Source organism: Diadema antillarum, unplaced genomic scaffold (genome assembly GCF_040938485.1).
Source record: "Diadema antillarum isolate AM-2024a unplaced genomic scaffold, OU_Dant_1.0 seq00000546_RagTag, whole genome shotgun sequence".
NCBI lineage: Eukaryota > Metazoa > Echinodermata > Echinoidea > Diadematoida > Diadematidae > Diadema > Diadema antillarum.
Genome location: NW_027271492.1, coordinates 1,422,501 through 1,445,669, shown reverse-complemented (window position 1 = coordinate 1,445,669; position 23,169 = coordinate 1,422,501). Strand labels below are relative to the sequence as shown.

Here is a 23,169-nt window from a genome sequence, read left to right as displayed (position 1 = left end):
TTTCACATAACTGGCAAAATATTGATATGACAGGTTTGTCAGAAATGACTTGAATGTTCACTTTCCTTGAACTGGGTTTGCTATAATTGTCGAAGAGTGCAGGTATACATACTTGGGGAATTGAGAATTTTTACTTGAATTCTGACGGACCCTTTTATAAGTTTATGCATTGAGTAATTTCCAAGGTATGAAGAAAGAGTGTAATTACAGTACAAAATACTTTTTTTTTCTTTCTTTTTTTTTTATTGGGGGGGGGGGGGGCATTGAAACCTGGCCTTTGACCCTTAATCTTTGACCTTTGACATTCTGGCTGGAAATTTCCTGGAGAATCTCCATTAGGTAATGCATGTATATATTAAGTTTGAAAACTAATAATGCAAGCATTTCATATACTAGTGTATGAGGGAAATAGTAAAATATTGAGGAGTTGACCTTGACCTTTGACCCCATGACTATTGACCTATGACCCCTAAATTCCCTAGATAATCTCTGCCAGTCAGTACATGCGTATGTACCAAGTTCCATGAAGATACATTGAACCATTTGTGAGAAAAGTGATATTACAACATTTTCACCTAACCTTTGACCTTTTGACCTTTGACCTTATGACATGAAACTCTCTCTGGAGAATCTTTATGCAGTAGTACATCTCTACACCAAGTTTCAAGAAAATACCTTAGGGCATTGCACAGATATTGGGGAAATAGCAACATTTTTAGCATTTGATCTTGACCTTTTGACCTTTGACCTCTTGCTAATGTCACTAAAATCTACTCAACTAATTGTCCCATTATACATCATCCTTGGACCAAGTTTGGTGAAAGCTGCTTCATCCAGTTTTGAGTTATCACGTAAACAGATAAATTTCAGGATTTGACCTTGATCTTTGACCTTTGACCTCAGTCCAATTTCACTAAAAAACTAATCAAGTAATCGTCCCATCATAAATCATCCTCTGACAAAGTTTGGTGAAATTTGCTCGATCCAGTCTTGAGTTATCGCGTAAACAGATACAATTTCATGATTTGACCTTGACCTTTGACCTTTGACCTTTGGCGGATTTCACCCAAAATCTAATCAACTAATTGCCCCATCATACTTCATACTTGGACCAAGTTTGGTAGAATTCAAGTCAATATTACTCAAGTTATCGCGTAAACAAAAGCGGACGGACGTACGGACGTACGTACAGACGTACGTACGGACGGACGGACAACCCGAAAACATAATGCCTCCGGCACCACTTCGTGGCGGAGGCATAAAAAAAACCTACACCCCCCCCCCAAAAAAAACAAACAACAACAACAACAACAACCAGTGGTACATCCCCCTTCGAGTATACACCCAATCAAGAGGTTGCCATGGAAACGACCAAATGTACTCCAATACCTGATGACCAAAGGTTATGGTATCAGACAGCCTTTTGTAATTCACTTCATCTCAGAGGAGGTTTTCTGCCGGTAGAAAAGGAGGTATGGGGTGGCAGAGGTCTCGCTCCCTGGAAGGGGGTTGAGCAGCGACGAGAAGTCATCCTCGGACATCACATGGACGCGGTCGTCGTCAAAGTTGGCCCAGGACGAACTAGGGGACGCAGCTGGGCCTGGACCTTGGCATGAGGTAGAGGAAATGCTAGACGAATGTTCAGCTGGTCCTGAGGGAGAGACATAGGAAGTTCATGAGTCATGATAATATCTTCCCCTCAGCCTTCCACTTTTTTACAAAAGTAGTAGACTCAAAATGTGTGATGTGAAAACTTAAGAATGACGACACGAAGAGAACTTCACTTCCAATAACCTCTTACTGTAACATATCACGTCAGAAACTTGTCATGTGATTGAGCATCACAGGAACACAATATAATGTTATAATGATGTATGTGCATTTGAAAAGGTAAAAATGGCACTTTTGATAGGCAAGGACAGTGATTTTCTGTTTGAAAACACATCTTTTCTATTTCAAACTAGAAAAGTACTCGGAGAGCACAGACCTCCGCCAAGCAGCTCATTTCCACCCATACACGCATGCTGAAAATCGCGATCGTCCAATTCCCGAAGATAAAGAAGCCTCTGTTTACCTCATTAGCTTCCTGCATGCTGTGCGGCGCCTTAAGCAGAGCATATGCTTTAGAGCGCGTATGCAAACCTCAAGTATGCGCAGCTTGAATTCCCAAGTTCATTGACCCTATTGGGCAAAAGACAAAAAATCCTTTAAAAATTAATAAAAATTCCCACATCACTGCTAAAATCTAATCATCTGTTTGTGTCATTATCAAGTTTTCCTGTAAGTTTCATCCAAATCAGTTCGCAACTTTTTGAGTTATTTTACAAACAGGCAGACAAACAAACAAATCTACGCCAATAAAAACAACACCTCCTTGGCAGAGGTAAAAAGGCGGAGGCATTTCACTGCAAATTGGCTGAAAAACAGACATCATTTGGACTTGGTACAGATACAAACAAAACCATAATCTTCGAAGATTCACAGCACTTGCATGAAAGTCAAACAGTCCAACGTGTGTCACTGTCCACTCAAAGCACTCGGCAAACCATCCCTGGAAATCTTGGCAATGGGTGTGACGACAGACCACATTCGTACATGATCGAAAACTGACCAATGGTCAATCCTTTTGAATAGGGGTATGATCCCACAATCTAGCAAAGGAGGAAAAGCTGACCCATGAATAACATGGAAATTGCATAATCATATGAAATACGTGAAGACAGTGCTACACAATCACATGATATACTTGAAAACTCGTATGTGGATAAATTAAAAGAGTCCAGTCTGACGTGATGGACACTAACCTGATGGAGTGCTCCTTTCTGGCACCCTGGCATAGGCCATGTAGTGACCGCTGGAGCTTGAGATCCCGCTGTGGGCAACGACGGCGCACAATTCAAACGCCCCGCCCCTCTGACTGCAGGAGCTGGCACACCATCTGGCCAAGCTGAGGGTCAACGGCACTGCGAGATGGTCGTTGACCTTCGTCACAGAGCCCCCAGGGGAGAAACTACAGTGAGAATAAAAGACAATGGTATGAGAAGTAATCGATCAATCGGCAACAAACATCAACTGCTTTCATGTTCTCATTGAATTTGATGAAAATAAGGCCTAATATTTACCATTACACATTAAAAGCTGAAGTTAGTGGCTGAAAATGGCATTTGTAACCAAATGTTCAGTACAGTGACCATTGACCTTGACCGTCGACTTATCACAACTATCATTTCTGGTATTTTCACTTTTTTTTTACGTGTGCCAATCTGCAAACCCCACCCCTTTACTGAATTCATGTGTTCACTTTTTGTTATTGTAATTCATGTGATATCGGAAACAAAAGCTAAACTGAATTGACACAAATGGAATTTTCAATTTCTGAGTCCTATGAAACATAGTTACCACAATACTTTCAAACATCAGCTTTGGACAGATGAAGGCAGGACAGATAAAAAATTCTGAACATCAAAATACCATATGTGTAGTAAGGCTGTTCATATGAAGACAAGCATTGTAGAATCAAGCTCAAGTTGTCCCACTTCTGTTCAGCAAATGAAACAGGATGGTGCTACACAAAACAACACTCTTGACAGAGGGTGCGTTCGAGCGCTCTCCTAAAGCGAACTGTACCGTACTGTACCCGTGCCAGAGGAGTGCTCGAACGCTCCTAAAGTGTACCGTACCGTACTGTACCGAGCCAAAAGTGGACCACTTCCCGATGTGCTCCAAAAGCCTACCAAAAGCGTATCAAAAGTTCGCTGTAAAGCATGCGCGTATCATGCGCATACGTCACAATGCAGAGACATCATTCTCTTTGTTCGGGACAGGTGCAAGTAGTTCAAGCGCCAGGTGGATGACATTCTTGCTACAAAATGCGTGATCTTTTCTAAAAATAACTAACGAGGTACGCTTTCTCAACAGAACGCTCGAACGCTTCAAAACTGGCACAGTTCGGTACAGTACGCTTTGGTTCAGTTCGCTTTGGTTCGCTTTAGAGCACTCGAACGCACCCACTGAAGTTGGAATAAATGCATCACTGGTTGGTATCTATTCTATTCAAGTACCAACCAGTAGAACTGGTGCCTTCACTCAATTTGCCTTCTCACCAGTTGATGAATGCACTAAACCGCTTCAGCTGGATGATGAGCACGTCTGGGAGCCGGCCAAACAGGACAGATCGTTCTGCCTCTGTGTGGTGATGGCAGTGTTCACAGTAGTACTTGTTGTCGTCAGTCAGCCGTTCCACACTCGTGAATTCTGACAGCGCCCAACTTAAGGATAGACTGGGTGGGTTGACATCTGGAGAATTGACAAGGAAACAAAAAAAATTTGCAGTCGCCACTGAACTCTTGTCAGATAAAAAGACCCTCATAGAAATATGGAGATAACTCATGAAGAATTTTCACAGCAGAAGCCAATCAGAGAGAAAAGGGCAACTTAGAAAGGTTGCTATAGAGTACCAAAGTGTGATATCATAGCCATTCATCGCCATGGAAACTGGTTCTAAACAACCTCATCTGGTCCAAGTGTTTATGCGCGCACCTGAATCCAAGACACACTAAAACAAGAGACTATGACATCATCACTTTGATGCTATATAGAAAAAATGTTTTCTGTTATGTGAACTGTTTAGAAAGAGAAATGACTATTATTCAGTTTACACCATTCTGTATCTAGACTAAGCCTATGACATGTGGAAAATTTTTTTGCTCCAAAAGATCACAAAATGGATGTGCTTTTTTAATCAGTTAGTATCATTAATTTTTCAACATCAGCACACAAACCTGGCTCTTGGTCTTCATCGTCACTCTCACTGCTGCTGGGAGGGATGCTCTGAACCGGCACACTCACGTCCTGAAAGTCTTCCCTCTTCTCCGAGCAAGACTCGCACTCTTGGCATCTCGTCTGCAGGACCAGCGTGCCCCGGAACATCCTCTCCACCAGGTCCACCTCGCTCTCCTCTCGCCTGGCAGTCTGCGTCAACTCCTTCTCCTCCTCCACTGCCGCATCATTCACATCCTGTTCAAGCCGGCAGGAATTCCCATCTGTTCTGAAGGGATTCTCTCCTGTAAGCATTTGCTCATTGTTCTCATGGATCGACTGATTCGGTTCCTTCTTAGATATTTCACTATGATGGATTTCACTTGATACAGAGTGCTCCTGTGTGTCTTCACTCAGTTCCTCATTGTTGTTGGAATTATTTGTGGTGACATTTCTCTGAATGTTCATTTCCGAGGTCCCTTGTAATTTAGTGGTGGAGTCAAGATCTGCAGAATGTCTTTCCGTATCTTGAGAAGTCTTTGAGGTGCGAGAACTGTCCGTTTCGTGATTGTCGCTGGGCTCAGTTTTCTCTTTCTTCACGACAGTGAACTTGTGGAGAGTAGACTGGTGGATGCGTCCAATGCCCAGACGTTTTTTCTTTGAGCTCAAGCAATTGCTCTCTCCATTCTTGTCGCCATGGTGACCTGGGGATGAGGCACTTCCATTGCACTCGTTTCCAGGGGCGTGTCCATTACTGAGACCACTCTTCTTATTGCCACGTCTCCTCACAGAGTCATTACTAGGAGATATTTCTCCTGGCTGATTTCCGTGCAGTCTTTCCAGCTTGTTCTTGGATTTTGACGGAAGGCCATTTGAGAGTTTGCTCTTGAGTTCACTGGGAGCGGTGACGCCATCTTTGCTGCCGTTGCAACTGGAGATGGTAGAAGCATCGCCCTTACCATTTTGGTGACTCTTTCCCCGCAGGGCATCTTGGTCACTGTGGTTAATCTTCTTGAAGCAGGAACCCTTATCCACACTTGTGCGAGCTCCTCCCAACAGCCTCCCATCTCCCCCTCCCGCCATCTCCAACGGAACGCAGTCTCTCGTTCTCTCCATGTCCAGCTTCCTCACGGCCCTCACACACGGATTTGATGGAGCAGGGATCGGTAGTGGGTCGCTGCCCTTTCTGTGAGGTGTTCCCTGCTGCTGAGCACAGAGCCGCTGGCATGCCTCCTGGACATTGCTCAGGATACAACACAGCAACTCTTGAGCATCATGTTGGAGGTAGCCTTTGAACATGGGGTTCAAATCCCTGGATTTATAAAACAATTCAAAGACAGAATTATTTATGCCCGACAAAAAAAAAACAAAAAAAAAAATAAAACAAAATAAAATGATAATGAGGAGGAGGGCGAAAGAGATGGTGGGTACAGATAATAAAGGAATGAAAATAATCTCACTTTGTCTCAAGGGGGTTACAGAAAACCTCTAAATGTGAGAGCAGTTTGTATGACACTGCATATCCAAATGTTACAATAAATAACCCTGATCTCACTGGACCTTAACCCATTGAGGACGAGTCCTGAGTATACTCAGGCAAGTGTCTATGGGAAATGCGTGTTGCAGCGAAATCAGTCCGTCCTCAATGGGGTAATTTCTCTTGCCTTAGCTATTTGCTGCATGGTCAAAGTGCAATACTCAATTCCAAGGAAGTTAGGTCAATTTTCTGACCGTCCTTGCATTCAAAAAGACAATAATTCTTCAAGATACAAGAATGTAGAGAGTGAGCACAAACATTTTGTATAAATATGAATATGTGAGTGATATTGAGTCAAAAGCATGAATATGTTCTAGGAACACAGTGAAGAAGCCAACTTCAGCAGCTACAATGCAAGTGGTCATAAGATGGAGTAACTGTCTCAATGGAGCAGTTTGCCAGTTATGCAGTAAGCTGATGAAGATTTTAAATGCATAACGATATATTCATTTTCATTAACTTGAGATAATTGAGATTAAAGCTGCTAAAAACAAAGAAAATAAGTAAAATATATGTGATCATTTTGATATCACAATGAATTCTTGTTTTGTAACAAGAAAGTTGAGTATCACTGCAAAGATTATTTTTTTTCTATTTGATGATGGCATTACCTAAAAAACTTTGAAAATGAATCTGTTTTTTGCATTTTTCAGATTAAAGCAGATAAAAGCAAAGAGAGGTTGATAAGGCTAATGTTTGTACCTGATTGCTTCTAAGATGTCCTCAGGATACATGGCCAGCTCCTGGCCCGAAGGCATCATTCGATCCAGGTAGAACCGCTCCTTGTCCGACATGGTGTTAAACAACTAAAGATAGAAGACAGGAGACCAGTGAGACCATAGATGTGAGTCTGGCTGAATCTGTGATGTCATAGTCACTTGGATCACAGCTAGTTTTCACTATGCACACAGTTCAAATGTGCCTCCCTTTGATAGGCTGACTTGGTCATCACAAAACAGAATGATCCATTCTCTACTTTTCAGCATGGAGAGTAAAACCTACTTTTCCTACCACTTGCCTAGAAAACTGATAAACCTTATTCCTTTTGTAAAAGCTTATTTGGAATAGACCTGCATGTTCAAAGCACCCCCAGAGAATGCATTTTCTTCTTTCTGAACATGTTTTTCTTTTTCCAAATTCAGATCAGTAGAAAAATACAAGCTCAATATGCCAATTACCTTCTCTGATTACTTGAGCAGTAATTCTTTGAAGACCCGATTACCGTAGAGTTATTGTACCAGTCACAAAGTCAACACTCGTTGTAATTCAACAATAATGCCATGACTGCCAAGTTAAGATGAGAAAACAGTAATTTTACATGCACAACTCTAAATAACAGACAGTAGAAAAAACAAGCAATTCACACTGCAAAGAAATGTATTACCATTAAGCCTTGTTTGATAGGGGTGACATAAGAAACAACACACATTACAATGGGGAAAGGCACATACCACATTGAGCTTGTGGACCAGCTTGAGTTGGCCTAGGAACTCCTTCCTGTTCCTCCTGGCTCTCTCCTCCTCCTTGCACACAGCCTCATCCCTCTCTTGGTCCTCTCTGACCTCTCGCTCCTTGGCCTCTATCACCACGGCAACCAGCCGCGACAGCCTCTCCACGTTCTCCGAGAAGCCCGGGCAGTAGCGGAGAACCTGCAGCACGCTGTTCAGGTAGCAGGTGTTGCCCAGGTTGTGCAGACCCGTGTAGGGTGCCACTGTGACAACATACTCTCTGGGGATGCACGAAGATGATTCTGCTGCTGGTTGAGGTAGACCAGCCTCAGGAAAGCACGGCTGGGTGTTGTCATCGGCCTCAGACCTGCGAAAATAGACCACACATATGAAAGCTTTACTACATCATTTTTCTTCATAATAGTACGTATGTCCCCCCAAAAAATTACAACGGGCCCCTCTGCAATGACAACTTTAAAAATAGTGAATCAATCCATATACAATTTCAGGGTATGAAACTATAACTCATTGCCCACATCTTACAGAAAACCCCATTTGATTTGCTTCAGTGGTCAAAGAGTAATGAGGAATTTTGTAGAACATGTCAGGAATCTCTTCCCTCCCTCCAAGTTCTGTCCATTGTGTTCACAGTCCAAAAGCAACCAAGTGCTTAACTAGGAAGAATCAGACTCATGACACGCTTTACAACAAGCCATATTTCTCTGTGACCACGTAACCAAATTGAACGGGGTTTTCTGCAAAATAGAGCTAATATGTTATATTTTAAGACCCTGAAGTAGTATTTAGACAGTTTAGTCATACTGGGAGTTATCAATGCAAAAATCCGATTGTAATTCTTTTTTGGATATACAAATGTAGTGTATAAGGTGTAATTTTTTTTTGGATATACCAATGTAGTGTATAAGGTGAATATCAATAGCATCTGAAAGTAAGAACATTTCAAAGATTTCTTTCATTTCGTTGATAAGTAAGGAACATACACTAGTCTTGATTCTGTGGTTCATGAGCAAACTGCCAAAGAATTGCCTTCATAAAACTAATACAAGCACAAAATTTTGCTTTTCAGATGCATTCAACTGAGTGCTTTAGGTTCAATTGATTTATGTTGATGTTAAAGGTGTACAGTATTGTAACAAAGTAGTTCGTAGCGATATCCCTCCAGTCCTGACTCTTCCAATGTGTAGCAATAAAACTTGTTGTCGTAGATGTGTGCTGATAGATTGGTATCAGGTGAGGCCCTACGATGAAACTTTGATCAGGATGGCCGAGCTAGGCATGAGTTCGTTTGGCCGCAGTATACGGCCAAGGATACCAGTTAATTCTTATCTACCAATTCATGGCTACCAGTTCGTGTCTACCAATTCTTGTCTACCAGTTCATGTCTACCAGTTCGTATCTTCCATCAGCTCCATCATCAGTCCACCATACCAGCTTCGCACATCATTCTTTTTATTACTTCTACCAAAATATCTTTACTACCAGTCACTGCTACCATTCATCACCAAGGTCCACTCACCTGCACCTGCACAGGACTCGTTGGTAGAAAAGACCACCCTTCCAGTCCTTGGTATAACTTCAACAGTTAATTGGTAGTATTTTATTCGCGAATACTTCACAACAAACAGTCCAGCTTGTTCCCGGATTGTATGTACATGTACACAGTTACTTCTACCACCGCGCAGGCCCAGTCCCGAACCTCTTCCAAATCCGGTCCCGGCCTACTACGTACATTACACAGATCTAACTTGTAATCAGAATTAGGCTATTCTGACCACTCCCTCCACTAGACTGGCCTGTACAAGGCTCGGACTCGGAAGCTCGATTCAACTCAACACGTAACTAGACGTGCCTACCATATCTGTCCCAACTCAACGACGAAACCAAATCACAATTGCCATATTATATTTTTACTCAATAATTGTTGCCGTAGTTATGCAAATCATACCTTCCACCACTAAAACACCAATTTGTGGAACAATTCTGGCCGAAACCCTACAATTTTGGTATCAAAATACTGGTATCTATTACTTCTAACCAAATCCGTAGCCAACTTACATTTGTACCCCCTTGATGCCCATACATGTATCTTACGTAATATCCGAAAAACTTACCCAAACCGCGGATTTGGACCTCACTAAAACAACATATCTACAGACAATAATCGACCATTCTTTAAATTGATCAATAATGAATAATCGATACCCAGCTTATTGTACAATTTAAGCCATATAGCGGAATTGATCGATTTCACTACAATATGTAACTACTAATTGAGTAATTTTACTTATGTTTCCACAAACTTGGGCTTCATTTTGCTTTGGATGCCAAAACCATTCATTGCCACTGATTGTGAAATGGGTGGCACACAACACAGACTAGCCGGTATCAAGGAACCAACTCACCGTGTGCCCTCAGCCCTATCATCTTCAGTAGGTTCTTCCTTTGGCGTAGGGTGAAGCTCCTGGCGGATGAGCTTTAGGGAAAGCTTGGCTCTCTTTCTCGGGGGACTCAGAGGATGGTCCGAGGTTGCCATCCTCCCTCATTTGAGCTGACCTTTGGTTGATTATGCACCAAGACTGTGTATCAGCAGCTGACAATCTAGCAGATTCCTGGGGCCACTTTCACAGTGGAGGCACCACCACCTATGAATACAACATCCTGAATAGAGAGAGGAGGACCATAATGTTGATCAACATTAGAAAGCCTCCATTTTATTTTTCACTTACCATTGGATGATCTTTTTATTCCATCGAGGCCTAACCATTTCTTTCTTTTATGTTCATAGCATTGCACAAATTGGGTATTGCAGTAATAATAACTTCAGAATCTTAACTTCATGACATTAGTATTACATGAAGAAATGTATTTTTTTTTTCTCATGCATTACTATTCCTTCAAATAATTCATAATCTGTCAAATTGGCAACATTGCAGGTCATGCCCGCGACATACAGGAGACAGAGACACACAATTATAATACACAAAATGCATTTTGTGTATCAAGGTTAAGGAAGAAATGATGAATGGGCAAACTGTCATACCATCAGCCCCAGAACACCTGTGTATTTGTACGTGAGGCTAATTATGATAAAACCTCATCACCTACAATCTACAGAGGTAACAAGGATATCATTTCACAGGAAAATGTCTCTGATTTCTCTGAATTCTTCAGTACCTGTATGTATGTTGTGATAGTATGTTATATGTTGTGATATTAAATACACCAAATCACTCTAAGTTCCACCCATGGAAAGTTATGTCAAGCCTTGCTCAAAAGTCTACTCATAACCAAAAGATATTGCAGAACTGCAGTATTTAGCTGTCTATTCAAATGGCAAATTCTTTCAAGTGAAATTCCAACTGAAAAGGAACACAGCCTTCACAATGACTGACATGATTTAGACATGTAGTAGAGTAAGCTTACCAGTATTTGGTCACCCACCGGAATTCGGTCACTTATCACTAAAACACACACAAATCACATCATTTTACATACTGGCACTGTTCACAACAGTAAAGTCCAACAGTCCCCTCCAAAAATCCATCCAAAATCCCAAATTTCACCGTCAAAAATGCAGAATCGGTGCAACTTTTCCAAAGCGCGCATGAATTAAGTCTATTGTTAAGAATCGGGGTTGCAGAAAAAAGGCTAAATATCAAGGAATACGCCGTTCTCTTGTGAGATTTTTTGCTTATTGCAAGCCCAGTCTAATTGCATCCGAATAAATGCAGACGAAAAGCAAAATCTCCATACATGCCAATGCAGTGACGACATGTACAGGGGTTGAATGCAAGTGCCGACTAGCCAGAATTCAGTCACCAACAGGTGCCGCAAGGTCCCCAATGCAACTTAGCCCCAACAAGGTATGGTGCTGCACATTTTTCAGCAGTCTTGAATGTGCATTGATTATGAACGCGCATATTGCCTGACCGAATTCTGATCGCATTGATAGGATTCTGGTCGGTTATCATAGCAATATTTTTTTGGATTTTCTGAAATTCTATGATGTATTCAACAAAATAAAAATTGAGATGAAGGAAGTTTGATAGATCTACAGGTAGGCGTGTGGCTGTATCCAGCGACTCGGGTCATGCCATGGGCTATGGCTACAAAGACAAAGTAAAACCACACGAGTGTGGTTTTACTTTGTCAACTTTAGCATACCACAGGGCGAGAGGTGACATGATTGAAGCCTTTAAATTATTTCATAAATATGATCAGGAAGTAGTGCCTGACTTGGGTTTAATAAAAAAATGCACAAGAGGACATAGTAAAAAATTGTATATTTTTCGATCACAAACCACTACAAGAAGAAATTCATGTTACATGCGCATCAGGAAACCATGGAATAGTTTACCTAGAAATTTAATAGATGCACCCAGTGTCTTCAGCTTTGAAATTGGTTTGGATAAACTCTGGGAAAATGAACCCATAAAATTTAAGTTTGACGCCACGCCACCTGGTCACTACCCAGCTCATCTTAAGGACTGAACCTGGATCTGAATACAGAGGCTCAGCCTGCATTCAGAGTCTTCCATAGGTATCCATAGGTAGGTAGGAGTGTGGCTGGATGGTAAACTTAACGACACACGCGTGTGGTTGCATACACTGGTCACTGCCTTTATTTAATGTGGCCTTCCTCTATCTAGAGATCAATGGAGATGGCACTGATAGCAAGATGTAGATCTGACTAGATGTCTAGACTCTATCTAGCTAGACAATGTAGACCCCTTAAGGTAGTGTTGAATACTGTTGCAGTGGCAAGGCGAAGCCAAGGCAAGGCCAGACCAGGGACGCAGGGGAAGATCATTCCACCACTAGCCACTCAGTGCACAGTCCCGTAATAAGGCGTAACGGTAAGATGTAAACTTTTCTTAGACTGTTAGAGATCTATGTTCTGGGCAGAAAAGAGTAAGAAAAGGTGCCTGTAGGACTCAGTTATATTGTTGGCATCAGGTGTGAAAAGCCGACTTTAGAGGTTAGAGTTTCTGAGCTTGGTTAATGTAACTGGAGAATTCCCCCTGAAAAAGGAAAACTGGCTGGCTGGCTAATGCGTGTACATTTTTCTCTTACACAGGAACGAATACATGGGACCGAATATTCCACAAAGAACCTGCACAAAACAACACGTGAATTCAATCAATAATGGCCCTCTACACAAATCATAATTTGCAGTTTTGATAGCCACTAAAATAGTATGTGGTGATGCAAAGCTCCGATTACTATATATTTTCCGGGAAACTTACCTCCAAACTGGGCAGTTCAATAAAGTTTCTGTCGTCCTTTGCACCGACTCGTAGTGAAAACAGTTAGACGAAATTTAGCGCCAGGTTACAGGGATGGCGGCCTCAATATTAGAGCATTGCGCATGCGCGAAGGAAACAGTAACAGAGTGCCTAAAAACAAAACAAAATAAAACAAGACCGATTTCGACAAAGCTCACGACTATCATGTACTGTTACTGTAGTAGAAGAAAGCAAAGAGTTTACGATGATGTAGGGCCTACGTTTAGGACTTCCATTAATGAAAGAGAGAGAGAGAGAGAGAGAGAGAGAGAGAGAGAGAGAGAGAGAGAGAGAGAGAGAGAGAGAGAGAGTGCGAAATATTGTGAAAGAATGAACAAAATAATTAAGTACATCGAATGACTGGCGAGTAGATAATGACTACAGAGCAACGTAAGGGCGTGTAGTGTGTTTGTGGGATAGGACGTGGGTGCGTATACATAGGCCCATATGGGAATTTACAAGGAGCTTGACAAATCTATAAATTGTGTGAATACTTTGGTAAACCTCCAAGAGTTTGCCGAAATTATGTCAAGTTGGGATACAGTCAAACCTTGAAGAATGAGCTTCTGTCATGACAGGGGGAGCTACACTAACACGGAAAGGATTTTCAAGGAAATTATTAGCACAGGCACCCTACCCCTATGACACACACTTACATCAACAAAATCCGTAAGAATCTTCAAGGCTGAGGAAGCAGACTACCGACAAGAAGAAGAAGGAGGAGGAGGAGGTATATTGTTGTCAGTCATCTCACCAACACAAACTGCACAGAAGTGATGGAGAAAGTGCTTCTGAGGAGGTGTAGTAGTTAATCCAGCCCCTACCCCAACCAAGAAACCCCGAAATTGATAATGGTTTGAGTATTGCTTACACTTGTTTGTAATTATTGTATTGACTGTAAGCATTGTTTACTGCACTCTAACGTTTTATCAGAAAGAAAACTGCCCCATAGATTCTTTCATGACATCATGTCATGTGTTGTTTGACGTTTGAGACAGTAGAAGAATGTCCAAACTCAGTCAGACACAGGCTATATGCTGCGCGGCCATCACTTTAGAGCAGTATATATATATATATATATATATATATATATATATATATATATATATATATATATAATGTATATATATATATATAATGATGTACACATGAATATATATGTATATATACATACATATATATATCATATATGCATAATATACATATATACACACACATTATATATAATGTGTATATATTTATACATTATATATATTCATTCATTTATTCATTCATTTATACGTAAACCTATAACGGCAGGTCAGACGACATTTTGCTCCTGCGGCAATTGCTCTGGTCTTATTTTCCGGTCTTATTATAAGAGCTCTAGGGTTATGTTTGTGAGTAGAATAAATTTATGATTGGCTTATCGTGCAGATAACTCATGGGAGCCATTGTAGCAGGAGCAAGTGTCATGGAACCAAAGGCGGCCACTCATCCCCACTAAAGACGTAAAAAAGTGGCTGTCGTATGTAAACGACTTTACTTACTTTTTTGGAAAAATTCCTTGGCCATATAATATCTTATAATATTATTATGTGTTACGTAATTTTGATAATGTTTCTACTTTCTTTCTTCAGATGACTTGCATACGCCCACACACAAGAAACTTTCAGGCTTGGATTTTGCCGGTGTCATCATCTGTCAATCATTACTAAAGTGCATGTGCCAGGACTTATTGCAGATAAGCCTCGTTACACTATAATTGACAATTCCTCCACATTTAAATAATATCATGAATGATAAACGAAATTCCTTTACATCTACTTCGGAACAGCTGTTTTCCTTCTTTGTCTGTCAAATACTATAAGGAGAGTACATGTAAGACTTCTCTTGAATGTAATCATGGTAATGACACTCATTAATCCATCATTGCCGACAGAAAAATAGTTCTAGTGGATCCAGTGCAAATTTTCATAGGGATTTCGGTTGTAATCGGCCAAAAATGTCAAGACATGCCACAGTCTTCAGGCATACACAAATTTAAGTCACCGTTATGGTAAAAAAAGAAGAAAAAAAATCAAAAAGATTACATTAACATACACAGTCATCTCTCTCCCTCTCTCTTAAAGGGGCATCAGTCAAGAAGATTTCATTCAATTTCTATCTCGATCCCTAAAACGATGGGATTACATTGCATTCACGAGAAAAAAAAATACAGAGAAAATTGAGGCTTTGTACAACTTGATATACAATAAGCACGATAATTTTCAAAGTTATGAATGTGCAAAGTTTAAAAATGTGAGCATTGATCTGCACACCGCCAGTTTACAATGAAATATAACTTCTGTTGTATGTATTATCTTGTTTTAAGTAATGTCTCAGAGCTTCGAGGAAGATGGCGACAGGTATGACTAGATGAACGGTTCTGTTTGTTATCCGTCATTTGGCAATGTATAAACACACACACACACACACACACGCACACTCACGCACACACACATACACATACAGTATCTTGGCGGAGTGACAGACATAATGTTTATCAGGTCACCAGGCATCGTATACTGATACCAGGGCGTGTAAAATACCCTGATGATGATGACCAAACGAGCGCGCTTGCAATGTTCGCGCGTGTACGTTATTACATCCCAACACTCTGTAGGGCTAGTCGACCCCGATACCTCGTGCTGATAATGACAGCTGCATCTGTCAGACGGATGTGACATTCCGCAAGTTACAGTGCTATCCGGGAGAGTTATTGGGAATCGTTTTAACACTTTCTGCCAGCCCATGTCGTGACTGAAAAAAGGACACTTTGTTGCCAACATCTAATGTTACCAACTCAGTCTAAAGTGACAGAAGTAGCTGTATCTTATTTGCTACCCATCCAAGCAGGTGAGAGGATTTATGATTAATATTTCTTTCGACCGACTCTTCACTATACAAACATTATGTTAAGATAACAGAGTAGGATGATGATTTTCGGGCATAATGTTGTGATGTTTATGCTGTTGTTGTATGATACTGCAATCGTGAGGAATCGTCACAAGTTATAACTCATAGGAGCATAATAACACTGCCAAATATATGATATATGATATACATATAAGCGTTACTCATTCTCACTTATTTTACTTTCTTAGTTGGTTCGATAGTTGAATCATCCTTTTTTTTTTTCTCTCTCTCTCTCTCGTTCGCCTTAGGTTCTCTACCTAAAAGTTTGTGAAAATATTATGATCTCGCCCCAGACCGGAAGAATGGCGAGTCCTCGTTCGAACTCGTCACTCAGCAGACAGTCTAGTAGCAGTTCACGACCAGGTCATCCCATGTCGGCCGGAAGCTTTATGCTCCATGCCAAGGAGGAACCTATCCGGCTCACTCACACCAACTTTACCGCTGCCGCTCCTCTCACACCACCGCCGCCGGCACCTCCCCCACCATCACCACCGCTTCCACCTTCCACGGTCCCTGCAACTAATCCAGTGAACGTGTGGAAGGTCCGATGTTTGGTCTATACTGCATTGGCGTTCGCGTTCGTTGGAATTTGCCTCATGGTGGCCGGAATCGCCTTCCAGATCGACTCGTCGACATCGACGTCGAGACGGCAGGGAATCGTCCTGATCATTGTCGGCATCATTTTCCTGCTCCTCTCCTTCATCGTCTGCGGCCTTTTCTACGGACTCTACAAGAGGATGAAAGAGAAGGCTGAGAGCTCTGTGGTTCTGACATCGCTGGTTAAACCCAGGAGCCAAGAAGATCAGGAGAGGGACATCCTAGAATCTTCTCGATCTCCGAAACGCTCAAACGGTCGTCCGGATCCAGGGCCGGTTGTGGTTGTAGACCGGAGCTAGGACAATCTGCGTCTTATTTGAACAAGGTCAACTGGCTGCAATTATTATTACCATGTGGATGTCCATGAACACTAACCATGGGTGAGTCAACCATCAGAGCTGTGAATTCTGAAATTCCCAAACCTGTTGCCTTCCAGCCTGGTGCCATAATGTCTTCAACTAACATCAAGACACAGAAAATCTTGCAGATTTTGTGTGGTCCTTAAAATCGTCCCCTTGATATAGTAGCAAATAGATGATATAGAATCAAGAATTTGAATTGGAATAATGCCACTAGTGCCAAAATGTCTCCGCCTTACAAATACAAAGAAAATCGAACAAATTTGTGTGGTTCGTAAAATCCTAATGTCATAATGTCTCCGGCTTACAAAGACACAAAAAATCTTGCAGATTTTGTGTGGTCTGTAAAATCGTTCCCTTGATATACTAGCAAATAGATGGCATCCCTTGTGTACACGTTCAACTATGTTTACTGCTTTCGTGTTTTTTTTTTTTTTGTACTGATGTTATTTCTCTTGTATATCTTGATGCCTTTATAGTCTGATGATGCTTTCGCTGCTTTAGTGGCAGACGACCATCAGTCAGAAAATTTGCCAGGAAGTTTATAAAAAGCAAAAGATTATAAATCAAAGTTATGATAACAATACCATTGCAAAACACCAAAAATTGTAAGATTGTAAATCACAGGATATTAAAGGTTATTACCACTGCAACCTTTCCAGTATAGATATGGGTGCATTAAACCTAGGCAGATGGGGTGATATTATTTCAATGTAAGACTTGCTTGTGTACAACATAAACTTTTTAGGATTTGAATCAGCACCCCATTGGATGCACATTTCAATCCTATGGTAGTGAGTAAGGAATGAAATAGCAAGTGCACTTACAATTACATTTATAGGTAACTCACGTCATGTCAGTGGAAACTGAGATCATGTTTTTTTCCAAGGATGTGAAGACCTCACATCGGCACGGATGAGAACAAAGAGGTTGAGAATCACTGTCTTGTTGACAATGTCGTCTGTATAGCGCATCTCCAGTGCGCGCGCCTGTGATGCGCAACGAGAAACATAACGACGAACATAGTCTTCCGCTCAGGTGAGATCTTGCCCCTTGCGAAGAGTGCAATCGTCACCCGAGACGGACCGAAGTTATGCGATACCAACATGAGATTAAATCTGTCATCATTGTCGGCATTTCATACTGAGTTCAATGTCGTGATATTTTCAGATAGTGGAAATGAGAGGGCTTGGTAATTGCTGCTAATTTGCCCCACGCATGTATTTACCACTACTTAATATCTTGTAAAGGACAGTCCGCTCAGTGTTCATTACATTAACGTTTTGTTATGGGAAGTGCTATCTGACGTAGATGGGAAACAACTCTAAACCCCAGAAACTTCTGAGTAAACAAACTTCAATAATGATTAATGTCTTTTGATAAGAGGGCGCACTTAATCCACCGATTCCAAATACTTTTATGGTATTCCATGTATAGGATAAAGTATATTTTCACTGTATCCTTCGTTGTACATTCATTTTTGGTTTCCGTTTAAAGTTCCGTTCCGTTTCCGTTTTCGAATGAATCTGAATTGCTGATTCTTTTTTTTTTTTTTTGCAACATAATCTTAGAAGGTCAAATTCTTATTTCCGGTGCCAAATATTGGCAAATCTCTCTCAATTTCTTTCTTATGCTGTGCAAAGTTGATAACTTTTACTTTTATTCAGTAGTCTTTCTCCAAGATGTGCAGTGAAATTTATAGTTGCCAATGGAATAATGGCCAAAGTTGACGAGTTAGAGCATTCACGTGTTTGAGATTGGTTCGTCAAGCATGTTGCTCAAACAGAGCGTGTGGTCAGTAAATTCATGATGCTGTGTCCAGAATTGAGTTGGTCAAAAAAAAGAAGGACCATTAAAATCGGCCCGCAAAACATTAAGGAAGGTGGGGGAAATCCGGAGATTCCATAACATTTTGAAACGTTTTGAAATGAAATCGGTCAGAAATAAGGGGTTTACATGAAGCATTACTGGGCGATATATAGCAGTAAGTGTAAGCGGAGTTGTCTACAACTCTCTTTTGTCGTGATGGGGGAAAGTTCATGTTTGTCTCGACAGTGAGATCTGATTATCTGCAAGCCTTATCTATTTTCTATAGCCAGAACGCAATGTGCAGAAGTACAAATTTTTCGTAACATGACGATTTATAAAGTTGAATATGAACACAAATAGACTTGATGGAGAATAATGAACCAAGCTTGTAATTACATTTCGTGAACAAAATGAATTAATACTTGTAACATGTAGTCACCAAATTCATTAATGATCATTAAATGGGACAATTCCTTGGATCTTGACCAATTTTTCTTAAATTGTCAATGGTTTTATTCAAATATTTTGAGTGAACTAAGCAAAGAATGAACACTATTAAAACGAGATATTTGGTTTCAATTCAACAACATCGCAACGAATTCATTCGCGTTGTGACTTAGCCTGACATTTGAATGTCTTACTGCCAATAGGTATGTGACATCAATGCATCAGTCAATTTGCAATTGTGTCGACTCGATTTAAGGAATCTTCTTCTCCGTGTTTCCTATACATGTTACATAGATAGAGAAAAACGAAGGGGAGAAATAGAGGGTGGTATATGATATTTTCTCTCCCTCCTTCTCTCTTTCTACTCCAGTTGCATTCAAATTTGATGGATCTTAAATTCTTCCGATATCAAAATGCTGCCTAAACAAGGCGAGATGTAATGTAGAACTCTGAGATGAGCGAAGTACACCTATAGCTCTTCACTGCATGCGCTTCCAAAACCGACATGGGGATTTTTCAATCTGTCTGAAAGCAGGGAGGTGAGGTCGTCTCACCTCCCGCTGAAAGCCACGCACTCATCCACCAACACTTATATATTGGTACAAAGAAGTGAAAATTCGTGCCATATTTAAGCTGATCTGACAGATAGAGTATTCAATTCAATTCAATTCAATTCAATATGGTTTATTGTGCAAAAAAAAATAGAATAACAATCCAGCAGCTCGAAGGCTGATACGGTTGCTTTACATCAGACTCACAGATGAAATTAAAATAACACTGATCATATAAGCCTACATAAGAAAAAAATACATGATAATTATACACAACAGACCTGAGCATCAACAATGAGACAGGTGAGAGTATTGCACAATAGAAAATGAGATCATTTTGTACGTGTAAGATCGAGTATGGCAAGATGGAGAAGAGCGGGCAAGGAAGTAAAAATGTAGGAGTGGGGAAATAATTTCAATGCTAAAAGCAGACGGTATTGTGATATGAGATTGCAGGGAAAACTAAAGGTTATTGCCGGTTGAATTATACAAAATTCAATACCATTCAATACATTTAAAACAAAAAACAGAAAAGATTAAAGAAAGCAATGTGTTCTTACATTGAAGGTACTTTCCACTGCAAATGAGAGGGACAAAAATGCCAAATAAGATGACACAGTATAATTATGACAGATGGACGGACAAAGTAAACGATAATAATTACCTGGTATTCGGAAAGGCAGAAGCGGAATGGGGAGAATTTCGCTGAAATCGAGCAGTATGAATATTTCGAGAAAAAAACACAAAGAATGTTGTAGTATATTACAGATAATGTAAGAGTGACGTCGATGGTTGAACAATCTCAATCATTATATGAATTTAAAAAAGATGATCAAGAAAAAATGTGTGCCATGTAGTCTCGTAAGTCTTTTATTCGCTTACATTCAAACTGTTTCTTTATTGACAAGCAATTGTATATTTCTCACTATGAATATGATCGCTCCAGAGTTGCCATATTTAAGCGATGGTGTCTTGTTCCAATTTGAGGGGCTCATTGTGGCAGAATCATTGGCAAAGACAATCAGTGTTTTACATTAATTTCACCTTACAGTCAGTTAAGACTGTTGTAGACCGTTGATATCTTCGCCTTGTGAAATTTCTTCTTGAATTATTATTAATGAGTGATTGTGACAGATAGATTTTCTTTTAACTTCCATATGAAAAGTTTTGCCTCATTTTAGCGAAGATTTTTCTGTAAAAAAAAATCGCATCATTGAAAACAAAGTTGACTATGTAAGTATAATACTTGTTCAAAGTATACACTTGTACACGGAATAGAGTAGAGTTTCCCTTCCAACGAGTTTCCTCAACATCCAGTTCATCGTACATTCAGTATGCAGAATTCGTGTAATCGCTTCGTAGCCTGTTGACTATACCGACTGACTGATTCGGAGCTATATTTTGTCATACAAAATAACCACTTTTGGTGTAAAATACGAAGTGACATCGGCCGTACTTTCGATGCTACACAAACATACTTAATTTGATGTTTGGAGTAGTCAATATTACAAATACATTATGTATATTGAGACTCCATGTAACCGGCCATTGAATTATATGAAGTGGGTTAGTCAAATACCGGTTAGTGATTGGCTAAACATAGTCGCGTGATGGAGGCACATTGGTTATGTTCGCCCATAGGCAGAACATTTTTGTAATGTTCCCCAATGGGAAAACATATTCACGTAACAAATGACAAATGATACAAAACGATTGAACGATCCTATTTTTCACGCAATCGATAGGATAAATTTGCCTATTCCATACAATGTGAAAAAGCAGAATTGACTAACCCAGATGCTGACTTTTGTTGTCGGGAACATGTACCAAACGTTCCACCCTCAGGGTTTGAAATGCTATTTCGTGAGGCTATCGGGAAGTCCCTCGACTTCGTCTCGGGACTTATAACCTCCCTCAATAGCATGTCAAACCCTTGGGTGGAACATTCGGTATATTCCCTCCCCCACCAGTCATCATCTATGTACACCTACAATAGAGTCATTGTTTACCTATCTCCAAAGCAGGGGTAGATTTGCTGACATAGAGAAAATTACGTTGTCAGCGCCATGGTATACGTGATGCTTAATTGGCAACCCTTCCTACCCTCTGGCGGCTTTCTCTATAACGCAAATGTTCATTAATTATATTAAATGTTAATCGTGATTGCTTTTGAACGCTCACCCAGGGGCGTGTTAACCCTTGTTACTCCCCATAGGCGCCAAACGCACGGCGCCCAGCACGTACGATATTCTCATGCATTTGCTGTGTTCGTCTCTCGTTCGTCGAATGGGGGGACGGCCGGGGTAAGCTTGTGTGTCATGGTATGCATGTGGCGGATTGATTTACCACCCGACGGGGTGGGTTCATCACCGACAACATGCCGTGTCCTGACAACGTGATATCGCCCTCCGGTGAACCCCAGGAGATATTAAAGGGTTCTCCTCCCTCACCCCTCCCCTTATAACCTCCACTATCACAATCATATCGGTATCAACGTACAGTGAAGAAGCTGCTTAGAGGAATGGGCGACATTGAGATTATCTCAGTCGGGAGGAGGCATGCAAGGAGAGGATGGGGATGCTGTTAGATGGGTGGGTCTTAATTTGAATGATAACTATCCCTTTCTGTCAAGGTTTTGAAGATGTTTTCATCCGATTAGTGGCATTGTAATTACCACGGTAGAATAACGCAGTTGGGTATAAAAAAAAAATGATGAATGGGCAAAATATAATGGAGAATTGATATCACATAAACGCTCCTATCCATCGATTATCTCTATATTCATTCTATAAGATAATGACTGAAGCACCCCTGCTGACAGTCAGGTGAAACAAATTTCCAGGAATTCTGATTAACCTTCGTTGTCTCATTGATGGAGTTCACTTCCAGATTGATATTATTGGCCGGAATTTCCTTATAGTATAGTCTAAATCTAATAAGAGACGTACGTGAATTATGCAAATTCGACTTCGCCAACGCGCGTGATCAGAACTCGCACTAAAAAAAAAAAAAAAGGAACTCACACACACACACACACACACACACACACACACACACACACACACACACACACACACACACACACACACACAAAACCTATAATGAATACGCATGAGCAAGGTAGGCATATAAACTTCGCACTTGTTTTGTTTGAACGAGTTATCAAGAATTCCATAAAGAAATGAGCAGCTGGAAAATGTGCGTCTTATTCATGAAATAAGTAGATTGATTTTATCTTCTTCCGTGCCGCTATCTTACGTCATCTTTGCCAAGATAAAGGCTTTTCAAAATAGTGCCTGGATTTATCAGACGCTCAAAAATTTACAAAGATGGTCGTCAATTTAAAAAAAAAAAGTAAAACGAAATGTCAACCATAATGATTACAGTTGCCATGCCAACCACTTTTAAATGCTTATAGCT

General features: G+C 40.6%; 1 protein-coding gene across 1 annotated transcript; it reads right to left on the bottom strand.

The window, feature by feature from the left end:
• Positions 1–1,430: 1,430 nt before the first annotated feature.
• On the bottom strand, positions 1,431–13,083 carry LOC139734764 (ubiquitin carboxyl-terminal hydrolase 1-like). The gene is made up of 8 exons (XM_071645559.1): positions 13,011–13,083; positions 10,167–10,422; positions 7,747–8,110; positions 6,998–7,101; positions 4,782–6,070; positions 4,104–4,296; positions 2,805–3,010; positions 1,431–1,651 (listed from the first exon to the last, which is right to left on the bottom strand). The coding sequence occupies exons 2-8, from the start codon at positions 10,295–10,297 to the stop codon at positions 1,431–1,433; spliced, it is 2,508 nt and encodes an 835-aa protein (XP_071501660.1). The 5' UTR covers positions 10,298–10,422; positions 13,011–13,083.
• Positions 13,084–23,169: the final 10,086 nt, after the last annotated feature.

What these genes read in the sequence shown, in the direction of transcription:
- LOC139734764 (XM_071645559.1), bottom strand. Translation starts at nt 10,297, where the DNA reads ATGGCAACCTCGGACCATCCTCTGAGTCCCCCGAGAAAGAGAGCCAAG. An exon ending in GACATCTTAGAAGCAATCAG is followed by an intron (nt 6,071 to 6,997) that starts GTACAAACATTA and finishes TTATAAATCCAG; the next exon opens with GGATTTGAACCCCATGTTCA. An exon ending in AGAAAGGAGCACTCCATCAG is followed by an intron (nt 1,652 to 2,804) that starts GTTAGTGTCCAT and finishes TCTCTCCCTCAG; the next exon opens with GACCAGCTGAACATTCGTCT.